Source organism: Ceratotherium simum, chromosome 23, assembly GCF_057802395.1.
Source record: "Ceratotherium simum simum isolate JZ-2026a chromosome 23, ASM5780239v1, whole genome shotgun sequence".
NCBI lineage: Eukaryota > Metazoa > Chordata > Mammalia > Perissodactyla > Rhinocerotidae > Ceratotherium > Ceratotherium simum.
In genome coordinates, this window is record NC_141922.1 from 148,652 (window position 1) to 167,054 (window position 18,403).

At 52.5% G+C, this 18,403-nt stretch overlaps 1 protein-coding gene across 8 annotated transcripts; it reads left to right on the forward strand.

Annotated features, from left to right (window-relative positions):
- The first annotated feature begins 685 nt into the window (after positions 1–685).
- ZNF250 (zinc finger protein 250) lies at positions 686–17,274 on the forward strand. 8 transcript variants are annotated; one of them, XM_087447182.1, is made up of 6 exons: positions 1,641–1,756; positions 8,663–8,758; positions 9,016–9,157; positions 9,379–9,492; positions 11,339–11,401; positions 14,392–17,274. In XM_087447182.1, the coding sequence occupies exons 2-6, from the start codon at positions 8,717–8,719 to the stop codon at positions 15,711–15,713; spliced, it is 1,683 nt and encodes a 560-aa protein (XP_087303308.1). In that variant the 5' UTR covers positions 1,641–1,756; positions 8,663–8,716; the 3' UTR covers positions 15,714–17,274. The 8 variants fall into 8 exon arrangements, with proteins under 8 accessions (XP_087303307.1, XP_087303313.1, XP_087303308.1 ...); XM_087447185.1 differs by having other exon boundaries at positions 9,031–9,157; XM_087447183.1 differs by lacking the exon at positions 1,641–1,756 and adding an exon at positions 1,853–2,121.
- Positions 17,275–18,403: the final 1,129 nt, after the last annotated feature.

Here is an 18,403-nt window from a genome sequence, read left to right on the forward strand (position 1 = left end):
GTCTTTGCATCTGATGCTGGAGCAGGACAGGCAGCGGGAGAAGACAAATGTGAAGGGGGGAGAGCAAGAACAAGCTGGAACCTGTGTCACGAGCTTCAGCCTACGAGGATGGGCTGGAAACCCTTTGTTTTCCTTGATGATGTGGGTGGCCTGCAGAAGCGGGAGCCTTTTCTCAAGAGGCTAAACACAGCCAGGAATCAATGAAGCTGCAGGATCCAGAGGAAGGTAGAGCACTTGCAGACCTGTTGGTGTCTCCTGCCACCCAGTGAGCCAGGGGACAGGTGTGGTCGGCAGTGGCACCTGCCCAGACCTTCCATAGCACTCACCACCTCTGGACACACTCCCTAATTCACATATTTATTCTGTGTACTGCCTGCCTTCCCCATTCACACGTAAGGTCCACGAGAACAGGGATTTATTGGGAATGTTGCTCCTCTTGTTCACTGATGCAGCCCCAGCACTTAGGGCAGTGCCTATCACACAACAGGCACTGAGTAAATACTGTGCCTGTCGAAGCAGAGACAAAGAGTTGGCACAAAAAAGATGTGCTGGGGAAAATGCTAGTTGTTGAATTGCTGGAAAAACTAGCAAAATGTTAGTTATTGAATCTAAGGAAAGGGTATACAAGTGTTCATTGTACTAGTCTTTCAATTTTCATGAATGTAAGAACATTTGCAAAATAAAAAGTTGTGGAAGAGAAAACGCAGGGTGTGCTCAAAAGGTTCTAAAGCATCAGTTCTCTGTTGGGACCAAGGTTGCTGGGACAGAGCTCACTCCTCGTTGCTAAAAGGTAAACTGACGCTATTAAAAATTGAAGAGTGTCTTTGAGCAAACGTGGACTGGAATCAGCAGCACCAAACCGAAAGTGGTCGGGAGCGCTGAGCCCACAAGAGCCGGAAGGGGCCTCTACAGAGAAGACGCAGAAGCAAAGCAAGGAAACTGAAACTGACCGGCTGTAACTCCAGCAGTCGCCTTATCGGGAAAGCCTCGCTGGAGTCTGCTTCAGGTACCAAGGGATTAGAGGCAGCCCAGTCTAACGGCCTCCTTGTTGAATTACTTTAACACTGTCAACTGGCAAAACCATCCAGGACCCACAACGGGGCCAGAGTCCGCCGACCCTGGTCCTGAGCTTCCCGGTCCCGCGGCCGAGGGGAACCTGGTGCGCTGGCTGTGTGGTGGACGGCGTCCGCTGCGGGAGGCTGACCCCTCTCTCCACGAAGCGGGGCCCGGACCCTCCCGGCTGTAGAGAGAAGACTCGTGGACGCACCAGCCCAGGGCTCGGCGCCCACGTGGCGCTGGTGAGGACGGAACTGCAGCCACACCCGCCCCGACCGGACGACCCCTGCAGCACCGCAGTCGGGGCACCGGCCGGCCGCAGACCCCGAGCCTCTGCGCCCCGGCCACACGCGCCAGACGGAAGGACACCGGCCTGTCCCCGGCGTCGCAGGTGCTCATCAGAGGCGAGACATCTCGACCAGGCCCCCAGCTCCGCGACTGCTCCTCCAGGCGGGCCCTAACCGCGCTCCGCGAGCACCAGGTCCCGCTGCCCCGCCCCGCCTCCGGCGCACGGCTCACACCCCCGGAAGTCCCTGCACACCGCTGCAGATGGACGGGGAGGCGGCCACGGTCACACATGACGACCACCACCAGGCCCTTGGCGGGTCCCAGGGCACAGCAACGAACCACGCCTTCGGGGGCACCGGCACCCGCTGCAGCGGAGCAGCGACGACGCAGGACAGAAACGCGAAACCCAGGCGTAGGCGGGGCGCGGCGGGTTCTTGGGGAGGACGCACCGGAAGCTCCCGCGGAGCTACCAGAACTACGGCGTGTGCGAGGCTGGGGCGCGGTATGGCCTCTCTAGGCGCCGCGGAGGCCTCGGCTCTTGGTGATGCCGGAGCGCGAGGCGCAGCCGTCAGTCAGGAAAAAGGCGCCGGGCGGAGGAGGTGGGGCCGACGGCCGGACTGGGAGGTGTCGCGCTCTAGGATTGGTGGCCCAGGAGGTGGGGCCTGAGGAGGCGGGGCCCTCAGGGATTGGCTGGTGCGCAGACGGGGCGGGGCGTCCCCTTTGTCTGAGTGCGCTGCGGGCGGACGCCTCTTCGCGCGTGAGGCTGCGGCGTGGATGGTGAGTGGGGGTGTGTGTCGGCGCCTGGCGGCCTGGCCCCTCTCCTCTTGCGGACGCCGGAACCCCGGCGTCCTCCACACCCATCGGGCTCTTCCCCGGGGGCACGCGCTGCCCCATCCCCTCGCGCCGATTCCCTCTCCCCACGGACGCGCAGCAGCCCCTCCTCCTCCGCGGGCCCTTCTGAGCCCCCCAACGCTTTGCCACACCCGGACCCCCTCGCCGGCGCCCTCCCTTTCGCCCCGACACAGCCGGACCCCCTGGACCCCCTACCTCTGGGCCCCTGACACTCCCGGGCCGCCGCGGACGGCGCGCCTGGCTGGGCGGAGGTCGAGCGGGGCGGCGGGGCGGCCCCGAGGAGGGTGGTCGGCGCCCCGCGTGTCGCAGCCTGGCGCGGGGCCCCCCGGAGTGCAGAGCCGCGGCTCCGAGTCCCCGCCCGTGTCCCCTGTCACGGCGTGGGAGCTTCGCTCGGGAAACGAGACCGGCCTTCTCCAGCGTAGTTCGCAGATGTTTTCCCCCTTAGTCGTTTGTTCAGTATTTTACCGAGAAGGGATAGGCCGTTTTCTTTAATGCGGCAGGGGCGGTGGCCTCCGGGGCCCGCGTTGGCCTTGTCCCCCTGGCTCTGCGCTCCGCTCCGACCCGGGGTGGGGGCGGGCGTCCGCTGTCCCCACCGCCCCTGTCCGGAGGGGCCGGAGGTCGCCCTGGGCCTGGGGGTCGGCGTCCCCTCCCGCCGAGCACTGTTGTCCGTCCCGGCCCCGTGGTCGGCGAGGTTGAAACTTGGCGTGTTTCAGCCTTTGTGTTTCCTTTGTCATCCGCCGGGTCATGTTCTTTTCCGTATATGTCGAAAATATTCTCAAAGTGTCGTTTGACTCTGGTTATAGTGTTTTGTTCTCATTTGGGGTTTTCTGAGGTAGAAAATTTCAGGTTTTTAGTGGTCACATATTTACCCTTGAGGCTTGTGGGCTTGGTGCTGTGTTTTAAAGGGCTTTGCCCACTCCAAGATTATTTTTAAAATAAACTCTTGTTTTTGTCTGGTACTTGTGAAATGTTGGATCCATCTGGAATTTATTTTGGTGTGGGGTGTGTTGGGAATCTAGCTTCATTTTTTTCCCCAAATCATGCTGTTTCTAACACTACCTATTGAATAATTCATCTTTCCATTGATTTGGAAAACCACCTTTGTCATGTGTTAAATTCTTACAAGTCTTTGGGCCCATTTCTGGAATTTGTGGTGGTTTGATGTGCATAAGATTTTGATTTTCATGCAGCAGATCTGTGGGTCTCTGCCCCCCAGGCTTTCTGCTTTTGGTATTTTTCTTGGAAAGGCCCTTTCCACGTAAAATAATGAAAATTTATCTGAATATTTATTCAGATTCTTTTTATGATGTAATTTTAGTTCTTATTCATTCATGGCTTCATTAGATTTTTGATATAGGGTATGAGATGGTCTGATTTTTTTTCTGTCCTGTTTTTTATGCCTTTGCCTTTGCTCTGCTTTCTGAGAGATTTGTTGAGCTTTATGTAAAGGTCTAATTTTATTTTCCCCAAAGCATTTAACCCACTGCCCTAGCACCACTGACTGAATCATCTGTCCCCCAGCGATTTGAATTGCCTCCTCTGTCCCCCATTTATCTAGACTTGGCCCTGCTCTGCCCGGTTCCTGACCTGCCCCTTCTTGACCAGGCCCACTGGGCTCTCAGGACAGCGGCCTTGTGGGTACAGTGGGCAGAATTAACGTTTATAAATGTTATTTTATCATCACATTTATTCATCACATTTCTAAAGTTTAAGATTTGTTTCTTGTTGCCATTTGTGAACAGAATCTTTTGCCGTGTGTATTTTCGGACTAGGTGTTGCTGGTGTATAGGAATGCTGTCGGTTTGGAAGCGTATTTGGGATCATTTACTCTAGAAGGTTGCAGGATGGGCCGGCCCCGTGGCTTAGCGTTTAAGTGTGAGCGCTCCGCTACCGGCGGCCGAGGTTCGGATCCCGGGCGCTCACCAACGTACCGCTTGTCCGGCCATGCTGAGGCTGCGTCCCACATACAGCAACTAGAAGGATGTGCAACTATGACATACAACTATCTACTGGGGCTTTGGGGAGAAAAAGGGGGGGAAAAAAAAGGAGGAAGATTGGCAAACAGATGTGAGCTCAGAGCCGGTCTTCCTCAGCAAAAAGAGGAGGATTAGCATGGATGTTAGCTCAGGGCTGATCTTCCTCACAAAAAAAAAAAAAAAATAGAAGGTTGCAGGGTTGTGCTTTGTGCTCACAAGTGGCTCAGAGCTGCCTCTTCTGAAGGTGCTAACACCGTGGAGGGCGGGGCTCCATGGAGATGAAGAGGGGGCTGGGCATTCCATACAGGAAAACCTGGGAGTGAGGATGGTGAGAACGGAGGGAGGGAGATCCTGGGGGCTGCCCACCGGAGACCTGGGACTCCAATGTACCAGTCACAGCCTGTCACTGTGGGTGGGGTCTTTGGAAGGACAGGCTTGCTTGCTCTTTTACATCAAGACCATCTGGAATTCCAACAAGGGTGATAAGTTCCTAAAGCTTAGCTTACAAAAAATAATAATAATAAACATTAAAATCTAAGCTCTTTGCATCTCTGCAGTCCCTTTTTTATTTCCTGTCCATGTTTGCTGGCTGCTCAGTTATCACAAGAGCCAGACCCTGCTTGACAGAGTGTCTCATTGCAGTGTGACTTCCTTCCATTTTCTGTAAGTGACCACTGCTGCTGAGAACATTGATCTGTTCTGGTTTTGTTTGGGTTATTTGGAAGGGAGACTTCCAAAAACAAAATTCCTGCATCTGAAGAATGACTGTGACGATGGGCAGGTTAGGGTTAGGGCAGAGTGTCAGTGCTGTTTGTACTTGCTCCTGCATTGCGGGTGGCATGGCCTCCCCAAGCGGCTCCTCAGAGTCTGTTCTGACACTCAGTGGTGGAGACTCAGGTCCTCAGGGCCATCTGAGCGGGAATTGTCATGCCCACTGTGTCCCTTCCTGTCTAAATTCCTGTTTTTTCCACAGAGCAAAGCCTGGAGTTGGGCATCAGAATCGGGGGCAGCGAGGGAGGGGTGCTTGTTAAAAGCCAGCTCGGTGCCTCAGGTGGCTCTGGGTGTCCCTGCCTTGCAAGTGTCCAGCGGGTTCAGTTTGAGGCTGCAGTGTTTTGCACGTCTTTGCTTCCAGTCACAGACTTGTTCCAGGAGACCCACACCTTATTTACCAAAGTTCACATAAGGAAAAATTAGAAACTAGTTAGTGCCGCTTTTTAAATTTCTTTTGTTCATTTTTTATCAGAATACAAGTGTCTTAGTTTGTTTGGGCTGCTATAACAAAATACCACGGACTGGGTAGTGTACAACAGATACTTATTTCTCACAGTTCTGGAGGGTGGAAGTCTGAGACCAGGTGCGGGCGTGGTCGGGTGAGGGCCCTGTTCCTGGTTGCAGACTTCTGGCTGTGTCCTCATGTAGGGGAAGGGGCCAGGGAGCTCTGTGGGGTCTCTTTTCAGGGCACTAATCCCATCATGGGGCTTCACTCTCATGACCTAAGCACCTCCTAAAGGCCCCACCTCCTAATGCCATCATGTTGGGCATTAGAATTTCACCATATGAATTTGGGGAGGCACAAACGTTCAGACATAGCAACAAGCATACTTGGCAGTGTGCTTTTTTCACTTGGCAATATGCGAAGGTCATGCTAGGTAGAGACCTTTTGTTTTTTTTGCTTTGCTAGGACTCACCCCCAGTGGAAATCTTTTCCCCTTGCCCCTCTCTGTGCCTCACACACGTTGACAGCCTAATCGAATCGAAGGAGATAACACTGTGTCCGGCAGCATCTGACTCTGCACCAGGCAGTTCTGAGTGCTCTCTTCTCACTAACCTTGCCATCCTCTTGAGTCCCTCAGATGACGTATGTAATCTCCCTGTTTTACAGGTGGGGGCAAAGCGCACACACACCCTTTGTGGCCCTGGGTCATTGTTTGTGAAACAGGAGCATCATCGACATGCTCTCTGCGTCCCGTGCTTTCACTTACCCGTCCGGCCGCCTGGCACAGCCTAAATCTTTCTCTTAGCGGGTGTGTGACCTGTGTGTGGAAGGACCTTGGTGGCGTTGGCGGCGGCACCTAAAGCCTGTGTCCATCCCAGTAGGGCACCTGCTTTCCAAGGGCGTATCTGATTCACCTAGATACTGGCAGGCGGCTCTCCTGAGAAAGAGTGTGTTAGAGGCTCCACTCTCCCATCCCTGCCAGCGGTAGATGCTGGTACTTGGTGCTGTTCTAAAGGGTGTGAAGTATGGTCTTATTGCTCTTTAAATTTCACTCACTTATTCAATAAACATTGGGCCACTGGCTGCTCTGCCAGGACAGGAAGGGAGGATGTGAGAGCTGGATGGGCAGAGGCCCCCAAGCGGGGTTCAGGAAGGGATTCAGTGAGAGGGCAACGTGGCCAGACACCAGCCAAGGGGCAGGAGCCTCCCTGGCAGAGAGGAGGCCGGGCAGGGCTTTGAGCAGCCCCAGAGGAGCCAAGGAGGGGCTGGAGCTGAGGACAGTCACTGTGCTCCTGTGTGCTCCCGTGCTCCCATGGGGGGCAGACACAGGACTGTGCTGCAGGGGGCCAGGTTCTGGGTGGACCTGGAGGGTGGTTAGGAGTGGGGAGTGAGTGTGAGGAGGAAAGGCAGCTTCAGGAGCACGTCTCGTGTACTGGTGCACAGACCGGCTGGGGGCAGAAATGGCGGCTCAGGGCTGGATGTTAATTGTCTGAGATACTGTAGAACATCTACTTGGAGATATTGCGTTGGAAAGAAGGGGACTGCCAGCTCAGCCACACCAAAAAAGAGCCCCCTGGGCTCTTTACTGAACATTTAGGATTATAGGATGACCACACCCAGTGCCAGGTATGTCCAGGACATGGGGCAGGAAGCAGCTCAGGTGCACAGACACAGCAGGAGCAGGAGCTGGCCTGGCCCACGGCCTCGTGGCAACATGAGGCAACACCTCCTGGATCGGCTGTACCAGCTGTCAGCACCCACTGGGGAGGCCCTGAATGGGGTTCCTGTGGGTGTTCATTGTTGGATCCCAGCCCAGGTGCAGTCGGGCCATAGTGTGAATGACTGTCCACCTCTGCCAGGTTCCCAGAGGACCAGAGCTGGATTGTTCATGAAGGTCAAATTCTCACGCAGACGAGGGTGGACGGAGGCCCTGGCTGAGAGAGCAGTGTCCAGGAGACCCATTGGAGACTGAGTTATAGGAGGATGGGGTGACCGACTGTCCCCACTGCTGACAGTAGACAAGGGTTTGGCCACGTGGAGGTCATAGAACACCCTGACCAGGGCCACTTGGCAGGGGAGAGCACTCATGGGGAGGCATCTAGACAAGGCTGTGGCCCTCGGGAGAATGACTGACCACAAGAGATGGCAGGTCTGTGGGTGACTCAAGAATGGGACAGGGTGAGGCAGGAAAGAAGATGCTGCTCCTCGAGGATACGCCAGAGGCCACCAGGAGGGCGGGAGGCAGAGCACATGGTGGCAGTGGCTTCCACACTGTTGGTTCTGAGACCTGGCAAGGCAGCAGAGCCCCCCTTCTTTCAAATTCTATTCTTGCCTATTCCCCAGCATCCATTGTTCGTAGGAATTCTAAGTAGTTTTATTCACTCCTTTGAAAGAGTGGGCTTTCTGCCTGCTGGTCTTCTGTGTCTCTGCTGTAGACCCGCCTCGATGCTCCAGGAGATGTGAACCCTGTTCCCCCATCAGGAGAGCTCTCGGTCCCCCCTTGTTTCCAGCAGTTTGGGTGTGACAGACATCTTAGCTAAACTTCTCCTGATATATCCCCAGAGCCTGCCCACCCCCAGGCCTCTCGGTCAGGTGCTCAGACCAAATCCCTGGGTCACTCTGGACTGAATCCACCAGAACCCAGGCGCGTCTCATGCCTCACTGCCAACTACTGTGGAGCCACCGCCGGGCTCACAGCCCCTGCCTCATCGAGCACCAGGGCCATCAGGGCACAATCAGGCTTGGAGAGCCATCAGCATGCCCACAGGAGGATTGTGGTCAAGCCAAGCATGCAGGGCCTGGGGTGGGGTCCCCACAGGAGTCTGGGCCACAAGCAGAAGCATCCTTTGCCAGCCTCTCTTCACTGGGGGGTAGTCTCTGGTGGCGGCCTGGCCTGGCGCCTACACAGACCTGATGACAACTTGACACCTGTGTGGGTGTCCTTGTGCACAGACCATGGACCAGGCCAGGTAAGCTGGGCAGACGGCCCAGAGCCCTTGCTGGCTCCCTAGCCACAGGTGTGACTGGCCAACCATGAGAACCCCAGGAGTCTGGAGAGCAAAGCCTTGTGGCTGGAGTCCTCGGGGTCCACAAGCATCCCCAGACATCTTAAAGATAGGACCTTCCTGGGCCCATGGCCAGAGATCCCAGCAGCTGCTTGTTTGTGCAGCCCCTGAGCTATGGGGTCAGAGTTCACAGGGGGCAGGGCTCCCCTGGAAGTCAGGGTTTGCAGGGGCAAGGCTGGGCCTCTCATGTGCTCCCTTCTCTTCCTCAGTTCCACAGGCTCCTCTGATTTCCATCTTCCTCAGAGACCCCAGGGGACCAGGCGATGGCAGCAGCCAGGCTCCTGCCGCCACTGGCAGGACCCCAGGTGAGCTGCCCCTTGAGGCCTATGCAGCAGCCCTGCATTTCCTCATGGTCCTCCTACGCCCCGGGCTCCCGGTGGCAGCCTGAGTGTCACTGTATCCCCTGAACTCTGTGGCCCCTTCCTGTTGACCCCTTGGCTCACAGGGTGCCCTCCCTGCGTGTCCCAGGGCATCCCCCCATCCCAGGGCGTCCCCCACCCACCCCCACGTTGCATGCACCTATTCCATCTCGAATGTGGAGACTCAGTCCAACCCGCAGCAGCCCCTGTCATTCCAGGCCAAGGTGACCTTCGAGGATGTGGCCGTGCTCCTCTCCCAGGAGGAGTGGGACCGCCTGGGCCCTGCTCAGCGGGGTCTGTACCGACACGTGATGATGGAGACCTATGGGAACGTGGTCTCGCTGGGTATGGCCCCTCAGCAGGCCTTGTCTGCGTCTGTGTGCTCAGCAGGGGGTGGGGGCGTCCCAGGGGCAGGGGTCATGGGGCGGGGGCCTCAGGGTTGCCTCCTGGGTGCTCAGCTCCAGAGGGAGTTCAGTACTGTCTGTCTCAGGCCCGCAGGCCCGCGGGTGGGGTGGGGGCGCTCACAGATGTTGTGTAGACAAAAGCACTTCTCTCCCCACGGGCAGGACTTCCAGGATCCAAGCCCAATGTGATCTCTCAGCTGGAGCGAGGGGAAGAGCCATGGGTCCTGGACGGGCAGGGGACAGAGGAGAGTAGGGGCCCAGGCAGTAGCCACTCAGGTGAGTGAGAGGAACCGGCTCTCCTTCACTGTGAGCAGAGCAGGTCCCGGTGGTTGTGGGCTCTGACGGGAGACAGCAGGAGTGGCTTCCACCTGGGGCCTCTCCCGGCAGCGAGGCTGCAGGGGGCAGTGCTGAGCCAAGCAGAGGCCGAGGCAGGAAGCCAGCGGAGAGGTGAGTACAGATGGGCGGTGAGCTGGGCAGCATAGGAAGGGCGATGGGGAGAGCGCACATTCCACCCCTGCCGTGTCCCTGGTCCCTGTCCTTATGGGAAATTCAGATTTTGAGGGTTAGCTGGTTGATGGATAAAAGAACGAATGAAGCATCCTAAGTGTAGACAGAAGTTGCTTAAGCTGATACTTAGGTGAGGGCTGAAGGCATGTGTGTGAGATGAAGAGCCAGACCAGGGAGCCATGTGTGGCTCTACACCCACGTCTGTGCAGCATTGTCCTGGGGGCCCCACACACAAAATAAGGCAGACAAACAGCAAACAAAACTAAAGACAACGAAAGCTATAAGAATTGGAAACAAAGAAGAAAAGTGTTGTTTGCAGTTCATATGATTGTCTGCTTGGAAAAAGATTGCTTAGAATTCACCAGAGAGTTTACCAATTTGCTGGATACAAAATCAGTTTTATTTCCATTTGTCAGCACAAAGGTGTGATTTCTTTTTTCCAGCCTTATTGAGATAATAATTGACATACAGCACCATATAAGTTTAAGGTGTACAGCGTAATGATTTGACTTACATATATTATGAAATGATACCACAATAAGTTTAGTTGACATCCACCATCTCATATAGATACAAAAAAACAGAAAAAAAAAAAGGTTTTTTTAAAGGTGTGATTTTTAAAAAGATAATATTTACAATAACATCAGAAATATAAAGTATCCAGTGATTAATCTAACAAACGATGTGCAAGACCATTATGGAGAAAATTATAAAAGGGAAGGCGATGGCAGGTACATCCAACCCTGAAGGTGGTGTTCAGTGGTTGCTTTAGGCGAAGACGTCCGATGAAGGAAGAGGACCTCTGAGTCTCCGGAAAACCTCGGTCAGCCTGTCCTGCGGGCTGTAGCCCCTCGGGTGTGGGGTGTGGCTCGGCACCACCCCCGTGGCTGATCAGCTTCAGAGTCTCAGGTGTGGCGCTCTCCACCTTGTTTCCAGGGGCTGTGTGGACAGGGCACCAGGTGTTACAGACAGCCCACCTCTTACTGACCTGCAAAATCAGATATCCTCAGAGAAACAGTGAATTTTGCCAGCCCCAGAGGAATTCAGTTTTCCAGTGAATATAAAAAAACACACAGCATTTTGTTGTGGAAATCTTGCACAGAACTTTAAACTGTTTGCTGATTGAAGCCACAGTGGGCGAGAAAACTCGGATCCACAACCAAACCATACCTGGGCTTCCTGGTGGCTGGCTGTGGTCTCACCTGATGGAGATCTCAGACAAGTGACCTTCAGATTTGATGCCAAAGTGACTGTGAAATTCTCCAAGAGCATAGTGGGTCAGAGATGAGAAGTTTTTGTACAGGAGAACCTGGTCACTCTGCCCCATGCATAGGCCTTGGAGGCTCTGGGCACTGAGAGATTAATGATGTGCATAGACCAGAAGCCGGCCTGCAGCAGCCTGGGGCACTACCACGAGCATTAGAGCAAGGAGGAGCAGAGGGGCCTGCACAGCTTACAGCCTTGCCCTCTGCAGGATGGATAAGCTGTGAGCCTGCCCTGCCCTGCTGTTTTTAACTCAGTGAATTGCACTTCCATGTTGTAACAGCAGATGAAAGGATTTTTCCACTCTCGAGAAGTGTTTTGTTGTCACTTCAACTCTCTGTTCCTTTTGCAGACAACCTCAAATGTGACCACATGACAGCTTGTATGCGACAAGACAATTCATCCTGTCCATGGGGTAAGTATTATGTCTGATCTTCTTTTTAATCCAGCACAGTCCCTGAAGGTGTTAGTGCCCGTGATTCACCAGAAGGTAAAGAGGCTCCCAGGGTGCTCTGATGCAGAACGTGTGTTCTCGTTATACAGCACACACAATCTCTGCAAAACTTTGGGGGGGGGGGTTCTAAATTAAAACTTTGTTTCAGTGGAATTGCTTTTTTCTCTTTATTTATCTTGTTACACTTAAAACATTCTTCCATCCCTTATACTTGAAACAACAACTGAAGCCATCATTCTGAAAGTGAGGGGCTCTTTGCTCAAGGCCAGCCCCCGTACGGCGTGGATGGGAGGTGGCCTGTCGCTGGCGTTCACAGTGGCTTGAGTCTGTCTGTGAACATGAGCGTCTGGTCATGTGTCGCTTTTATGCACTGGACAACTGAGTGAGTAACCTCTTCCACTTTTGCTATTAAAGTCCTCCTACTCATCTTGTTACTTGGGCATCAGGCCAGAAACCATCCATTCAGGAAGCTTCAAACAATAGAAATGATATTTTTCAATATAAATGAGTAATTATTTCTCTGACCCATCGGCTTTATTTTGTGAAAATGAGGCTTATAACTCAAAAAACAAAGAACTAAAACTTGTTTACCGGTTGAAAAAACACATAGTATTATAACTTCTTAAAAATAAGATATGTAAAAATCTTATTAAACAGATACCAGTGAACTCAGATATTTTTTAATGAAGAGCCTGAAGAATAGTGTTACCACTTATCAGTACAGTACACACTTAATAAATAAATTGCTCTGAAGAGAATAAAAGATGCAGAAAAACCCAATAAGAAAAGTAGGCACAAAACTTGAACAAGTTGTTAGAAGAGGAAAACCAAAGGGCCAATAAAAAATGAAAAAATGCTCAGTCTCGTTATTCGTCAGTAAAATGGAAATCAAAACCACTCGGGGGCCAGCCCAGTGGTGTAGCAGTTAAGTGCGCGGGCTCGGCTTCGGTGGCCCGGGGTTCACAGGGTCAGATCCCGGGCACGCACCGATGCACCGCTTGTCAAGCTATGCTGTGGCGGCGTCCCATATAAAGTAGAGGAGGATTGGCATTGGAGTTAGCTCAGGGCTAGTTTTCCTCACAAAAATAAATAAATAAACCACTCTGATACACCATGTTCACCTTCAGAATGGAGAAAATGGAAAGATCTGACGACACCAAGTGTGAGTGAGGCTGCAGAGCAGCTGCTGGAGATGTGAGGGCACACACTCGCCTTGGAAAACTGTGGGGCATTATCTAATGAAGTTGAAAATAGGAATCCCTATGTTAAACACTTCCACTCCTTTACGTATACCATAAGGACGTTTGTGTGGAAGCACCAGGAATCACATACCAGAATCTTCGTAGAAGCAGGCTTCATGATAGAAAAAACTGGAAACAACCCAAATGTCCATCAACAGTGGAACAGATATAAATAACCTATGGTATTTTAATAGAACATATCACAGTGCTTCCTAATAAAGAACCCCAGAATGAGACACTGACGACCAGATTCTGGCCACCCGTCCCAGGGAGGGAGCACCACAGGCCCCCATCTTGGGGCCTGCCTCTTCAGGTCTTTCAAAGTGGAGGAGCAGAGCAGAATGTGGGTTCCCTGAGCTGATAATGCCCAGTTCTTACCCAAACAAACTAAAAGAAGTTATTCTGCCTGCCCTGGAGAGGAGGGAGGGGGAAGAAGTAGTCGCCACACACCCACTCAGATGCTTTCCTGAGACAAGATTGCTTGGTATCTCTGGGCAGTGTTTGTAAATCTCCCCTCAAAGGGCTGCTGGCCCCAGCACCTGTCACAGGCCCCGGATGTGTTCTTGTTAGACACAAGATAATTCCCTCCTTGGATCTTCCTCTGCCCACAGGGCTGCTCATTCTGGAATATCACTCAAGGACGACACGGTTTTTAACTGTGTCCCCCCGGAGGGCTTTGGGAAGCTAGAGGCAGCAGCATGGTGGGTGGAGTTGGCATCCCGAGCTGCAGGGCTTAGATTGGGTGCTAGGAAAGTTCACAAGGAGGCCTGGCTACCAGCCTGTCTTCCAGGAGGAGGAAGCATAAGGGCCTCACCGCGTGTCCTGCTGTCATTCGGAGCCAGCCTCTTGCTCCTTCCAGCCCTAACGTGGGGCCAGCTCCACCTGTTGAGTGTCCTTGATGAAGATCATTGAGCGCAGCCTGTCCTCCCAGAACATACCTGTTCCCCTTGTGAAGTCTTGGTCTCTGAGTGGCATTTTGCCATCTCAATTGCTCAGTCTCCAAGATTTACAAAACTATTTTCCTGAGCACCCACTGCTCTCCTCCACTCACACAGTCAGCCCGCAGAGCTCCCGACCTGATCGTAGAAATGTCCCACCTACTCTGTCACGCTTGCTGCCGCTCCTCAGGCCTCGTCTCTGGCCTAGACTTGGCAGGATTCCCATCATGTCTCCGTGTCTCGTCTTGCCCCCGAGTGCATTCTCCAAAGAGGAGGTCACAGCGCCCCCGTGTACATATCTGTTGGACCTGCATATGAGAGCTCGCATATCCCACCTGCTCCACACTAGGCTTTGCTGTGTTGCTGTCTGCCCGACAGGGCTCCCCACAGTCGTAGGTGTGGTCCTGAATTTATTCCTGTTCCAATGGCTTCTGGAAGCTCAGTGCACATGAGGACTCCAGGGAAGGCAGGGCTCAGGCAGCAGTGGGCCATCACCCCACTACTGTGTGCCATATGTGCACTTCACACAGGAATGACCTCAGAGAGAGCCGGCACCTTTCTCTTAACCTGCGCTGTCAGCCTGGGCACATTTCTAGTTGTCTGACACAGCTGTGGTTTTTCTGCTCCTCTGCAGCTCACAGCGATGTGTGTTCAGGGACCACATTCCTGCTGGCCATCCCGCGTCAGCAAAGCCACCTCATGGTTCCACTTGCTTTCAGGTTTAGAGTGGGTTAACATTTTAGTTACTGTTTTCACTTTGGTTTTGTTTCAGAATGTGAAAACAAGGGAGAGAACCAAAATAGAGACTTGAGTCTGAAGCCATTCATTTCAGAGGAAATAATGATTCTGGGGAAAACACCCAAGATGTGGATTGATCAAGGAAATTATAAATCTGAGCAGAGCTTCTGTCGGAGTCCGAGCCCTGTTGGCCCCACCGAAGTTCAGGTCTTGAGCCAGAGGGTGCTTCCCACTCAGCACCAGGCCGTCCCTAGCGGGGAGAGACCTTACAGGTGCATCGAGTGTGGGAAATGCTTTGGTCGGAGCTCCCATCTCCTCCAGCATCAGAGAACCCACACTGGAGAGAAGCCCTATGTGTGTGGGGTGTGTGGGAAGGCCTTCAGCCAGAGCTCAGTCCTGAGTAAACACAGGAGAATCCACACGGGCGAGAAGCCCTACGAGTGTAATGAGTGCGGAAAGGCCTTTCGAGTGAGCTCGGATCTTGCTCAGCATCATAAAATACACACGGGAGAGAAGCCGCACGAATGTCACGAATGCCAGAAAGCCTTCACTCAGCTCTCGCATCTCATTCAGCACCAGCGGATCCACACTGGAGAGAGGCCGTACGTGTGCCCGCTGTGCGGGAAGGCGTTCAACCACAGCACCGTCCTGCGGAGCCACCAGCGCGTGCACACCGGGGAGAAGCCGCACGAGTGCGGGCAGTGCGGCCGGGCCTTCAGCGTGAAGAGGACGCTGCTCCAGCACCAGCGGGTGCACACCGGCGAGAAGCCCTACACGTGCAGCGAGTGCGGGCGCGCCTTCAGCGACCGCTCCGTGCTCATCCAGCACCATAACGTGCACTCCGGGGAGAAACCCTACGAGTGCGGCGAGTGCGGCAAGGCCTTCAGCCACCGCTCCACCTTGATGAACCACGAGCGCATCCACACTGAGGAGAAGCCCTACGGGTGCTACGCGTGCGGGAAGGCCTTCGTGCAGCACTCACACCTGATCCAGCACCAGCGGGTGCACACTGGGGAGAAGCCCTACGTGTGCGGCGAGTGCGGGCACGCCTTCAGCGCCCGCCGGTCTCTGGTCCAGCACGAGCGGATCCACACCGGCGAGAGGCCCTTCCGCTGCACGCAGTGCAGCAAGGCGTTCAGCCTGAAAGCCACGCTGATCGTGCACCTGAGGACGCACACGGGCGAGAGGCCGTATGAGTGCAGCCGCTGCGGGAAGGCCTTCAGCCAGTACTCCGTGCTCATCCAGCACCAGAGGATCCACACGGGCGAGCGGCCCTACGAGTGCGGGGAGTGCGGGCGCGCCTTCAACCAGCATGGGCACCTGATCCAGCACCAGAAGGTGCACAGGAAGCTGTGACCTCGGCTGCCGCGAGGAGACACAGACTCCTGCACGCAGACCAGGAAGCCTGCAGCCCAGGAAGAGCTTCTGTTAACTCTACAGAAGCCCATCTTTGGTAATGTTGTTCCTGTGGAAAAACTTCAGAGGATGCCTGTTTTGTTTTTCTCAACATCTTGAAGTTATGTTGGAGAGGAATCCCACAACTCTGAATTTTGTAAAGACAGCCATAATTCTTTCTTTAACATTAGACAGTTTATTTGAAGTGAGAAACTAAAGGAAGTTAAGGCATAAGGATTACTGTCACAATAAAACTTTCTTACATTCCAAATAAAATTTTTTCCTTAGAATGTTACATGCCTTTCCTAAATATAAGGATTAGTCTAATTATTGCACTTAAAGTGAGAAAGTTGGACTATTTTCAATATTCTGTTAAAACACTAAAGTGCTGTGTGGATAAAATGATATTAAAAAAACATTGTCATCAAGTATCATGCAATTTTGCTGGAAATCTTAAGTGTGTGGAACCACCTGTTTTATATGGAAAAAAGGAAAAAGTCTAGAGATTAATTGAGAAATGATGTAAGTTTAGAAAACCCTATAGCGGTACTTCCACTTTATTCAAGATCAGAAGGGATGTCCTAACATTTTAGTGAAAATTCAACTCAAAAGTGGATCTTTTCCTCAAAACCCAGCCTCATGACCTACAGACCCTGTGCCCCCAAAATCATGGGCTGTCTTGGGCCTCTGGGTTCCATTTGGGCATAGGAGGGGATCTCTGATCTCAAAGCCCAGACCTCATGGCTGCTACACCAAGTGGGTGCCTCTTTACACATTATTGGTGTTTTTTAAAAAATGTTTCTAAAAAGACAGTTCTCTGGTGCATATTTTTAAAACAAAATTCTCGGGGCCGGCCCTGTGGCTTAGCGGTTGGGTGCGCACGCTCTGCTGCTGGTGGCCCGGGTTCGGATCCTGGGCGCGCGCCGGCTGACGCACCGCTTGTCCGGCCATGCTTAGGCCGCATCTCACATACAGCAACTAGAAGGATGTGCAACTATGACATACAACTATCTACTGGGGCTTTGGGGAGAAAAAGGAGGAGGATTGGCAATAGATGTTAGCTCAGGTCTTCCTCACCAAAAAGAGGAGGATTGGCATGGATGTTAGCTCAAGGCTGATCTTCCTCACAAAATAAATAAATAAAACATAAAATTCTCAAATTCAGATAGCTCTTTTTCTACTGTCTCTAATATTTCTAGTCCTATGTTTGAGGGTTTTTTTGTTTTGTTTCATTTTTTTACTCTTGGTTCCAAGATAGCCTGGTATCCATTGTCATATATTGGGATGAATCTGGCTTATAATTTTAAAGTTTGGGGCCGGCCCTGTGGCTTAGCGGTTAAGTGCATGCGCTCCGCTGCTGGCGGCCCAGGTTCGGATCCCGGGCGTGCACCGACGCACTGCTTCTCCGGCCATGCTGAGGCCATGTCCCACATACAGCAATTAGAAGGATATGCAGCTATGACATACAACTATCTACTTGGGCTTTGGGGGAATAAAATAAAATAAATTAAAAAAATAATAATTTTAAAGTTTTTTTTTTTCTCTTTCTCTTGAAAACATTATCAGCATCTCAGGAAAAAGTAAGCACTAGAGTGTTGATCCTTAAGTCCGTGCAGTACACTGTGACACAAATAAAAGCTTGTTTTCCCCTCTCTGCAGACAGTGGTGAGAGGAGCTGACACCACTGGGGTATTACTTCCGAGGAGCTGATCACTGATGTGTTCCTTGGGAGAGGAATTTAAATTGCTGATGTTTTAGTTCAGAGAAGCTGAAATCACTGAAACTCTAGACAGCGGAGATAACTGAGATGTGACTTCCGAGGATCTGAGGACACTGAGATGTTACCTCAGAGAGGAGAGGAGCTCACTGGGTGTTACTTCTGAAAGGAATGGACATTGCTGAGGTACTGACTACTGAAGTACTGCAGAGCAGCGGTGACCACTAAGGCTTACTTCTGAGGAGCTGAAATAACTGAAGCAAAAACCCAGAGGAGCTGGGATCATCCAGGTGTTATTTCAGAGAGGAGATGAGCTCGCTGAGGTGTCGCTTCACTGGAGCTGAGATCACATAGGTGTTACTTCAGAGATGGCTGAAGTCTCTGAGGTGATGCTTTAGAAAGGCTGAGGTCATGAGGTGATTGGTTAGAGAAGCTGAAGTCACTGACCATTAGTGGAGAGAGGCTGAGATCTCTCAGGTGATTCAGAGGAGCTGATCACTGAGTTATTTAGAGAAGCATGGATCACTGAGGAGTTACTTCAGAGGAGCTGAGATCACTCAGGTGTTACTACAGAGAGGCTGAAGTAAGTGAAATGAAGCACCATAAGAGCTGAAATCTGTGAGGTGTTATCTCATAATTTCACACAAGGGGAAGCTACCCACCCTCGTTGATTGAGTCCACAGCTGGCGTCTGACTCAGTGGCTGCTGCTCAGAGCCCACACTACTCGGGGCATTCCCTAATCATGCGGAAGAGTTAGAGTAAGAAATATTCATGTTCCAGTCAAGATGAAAATAGGAGTCCAATTAAATTCAATGTACAGAAATACTGTTTGGAAAGACCCTCTATATGTATCACAGAACAACTTAAGTTTCACAGTACAAGTCATTCTGAATTGTTAAATCCTCCAGATAACCTAGGGTTTTCGGGAACATC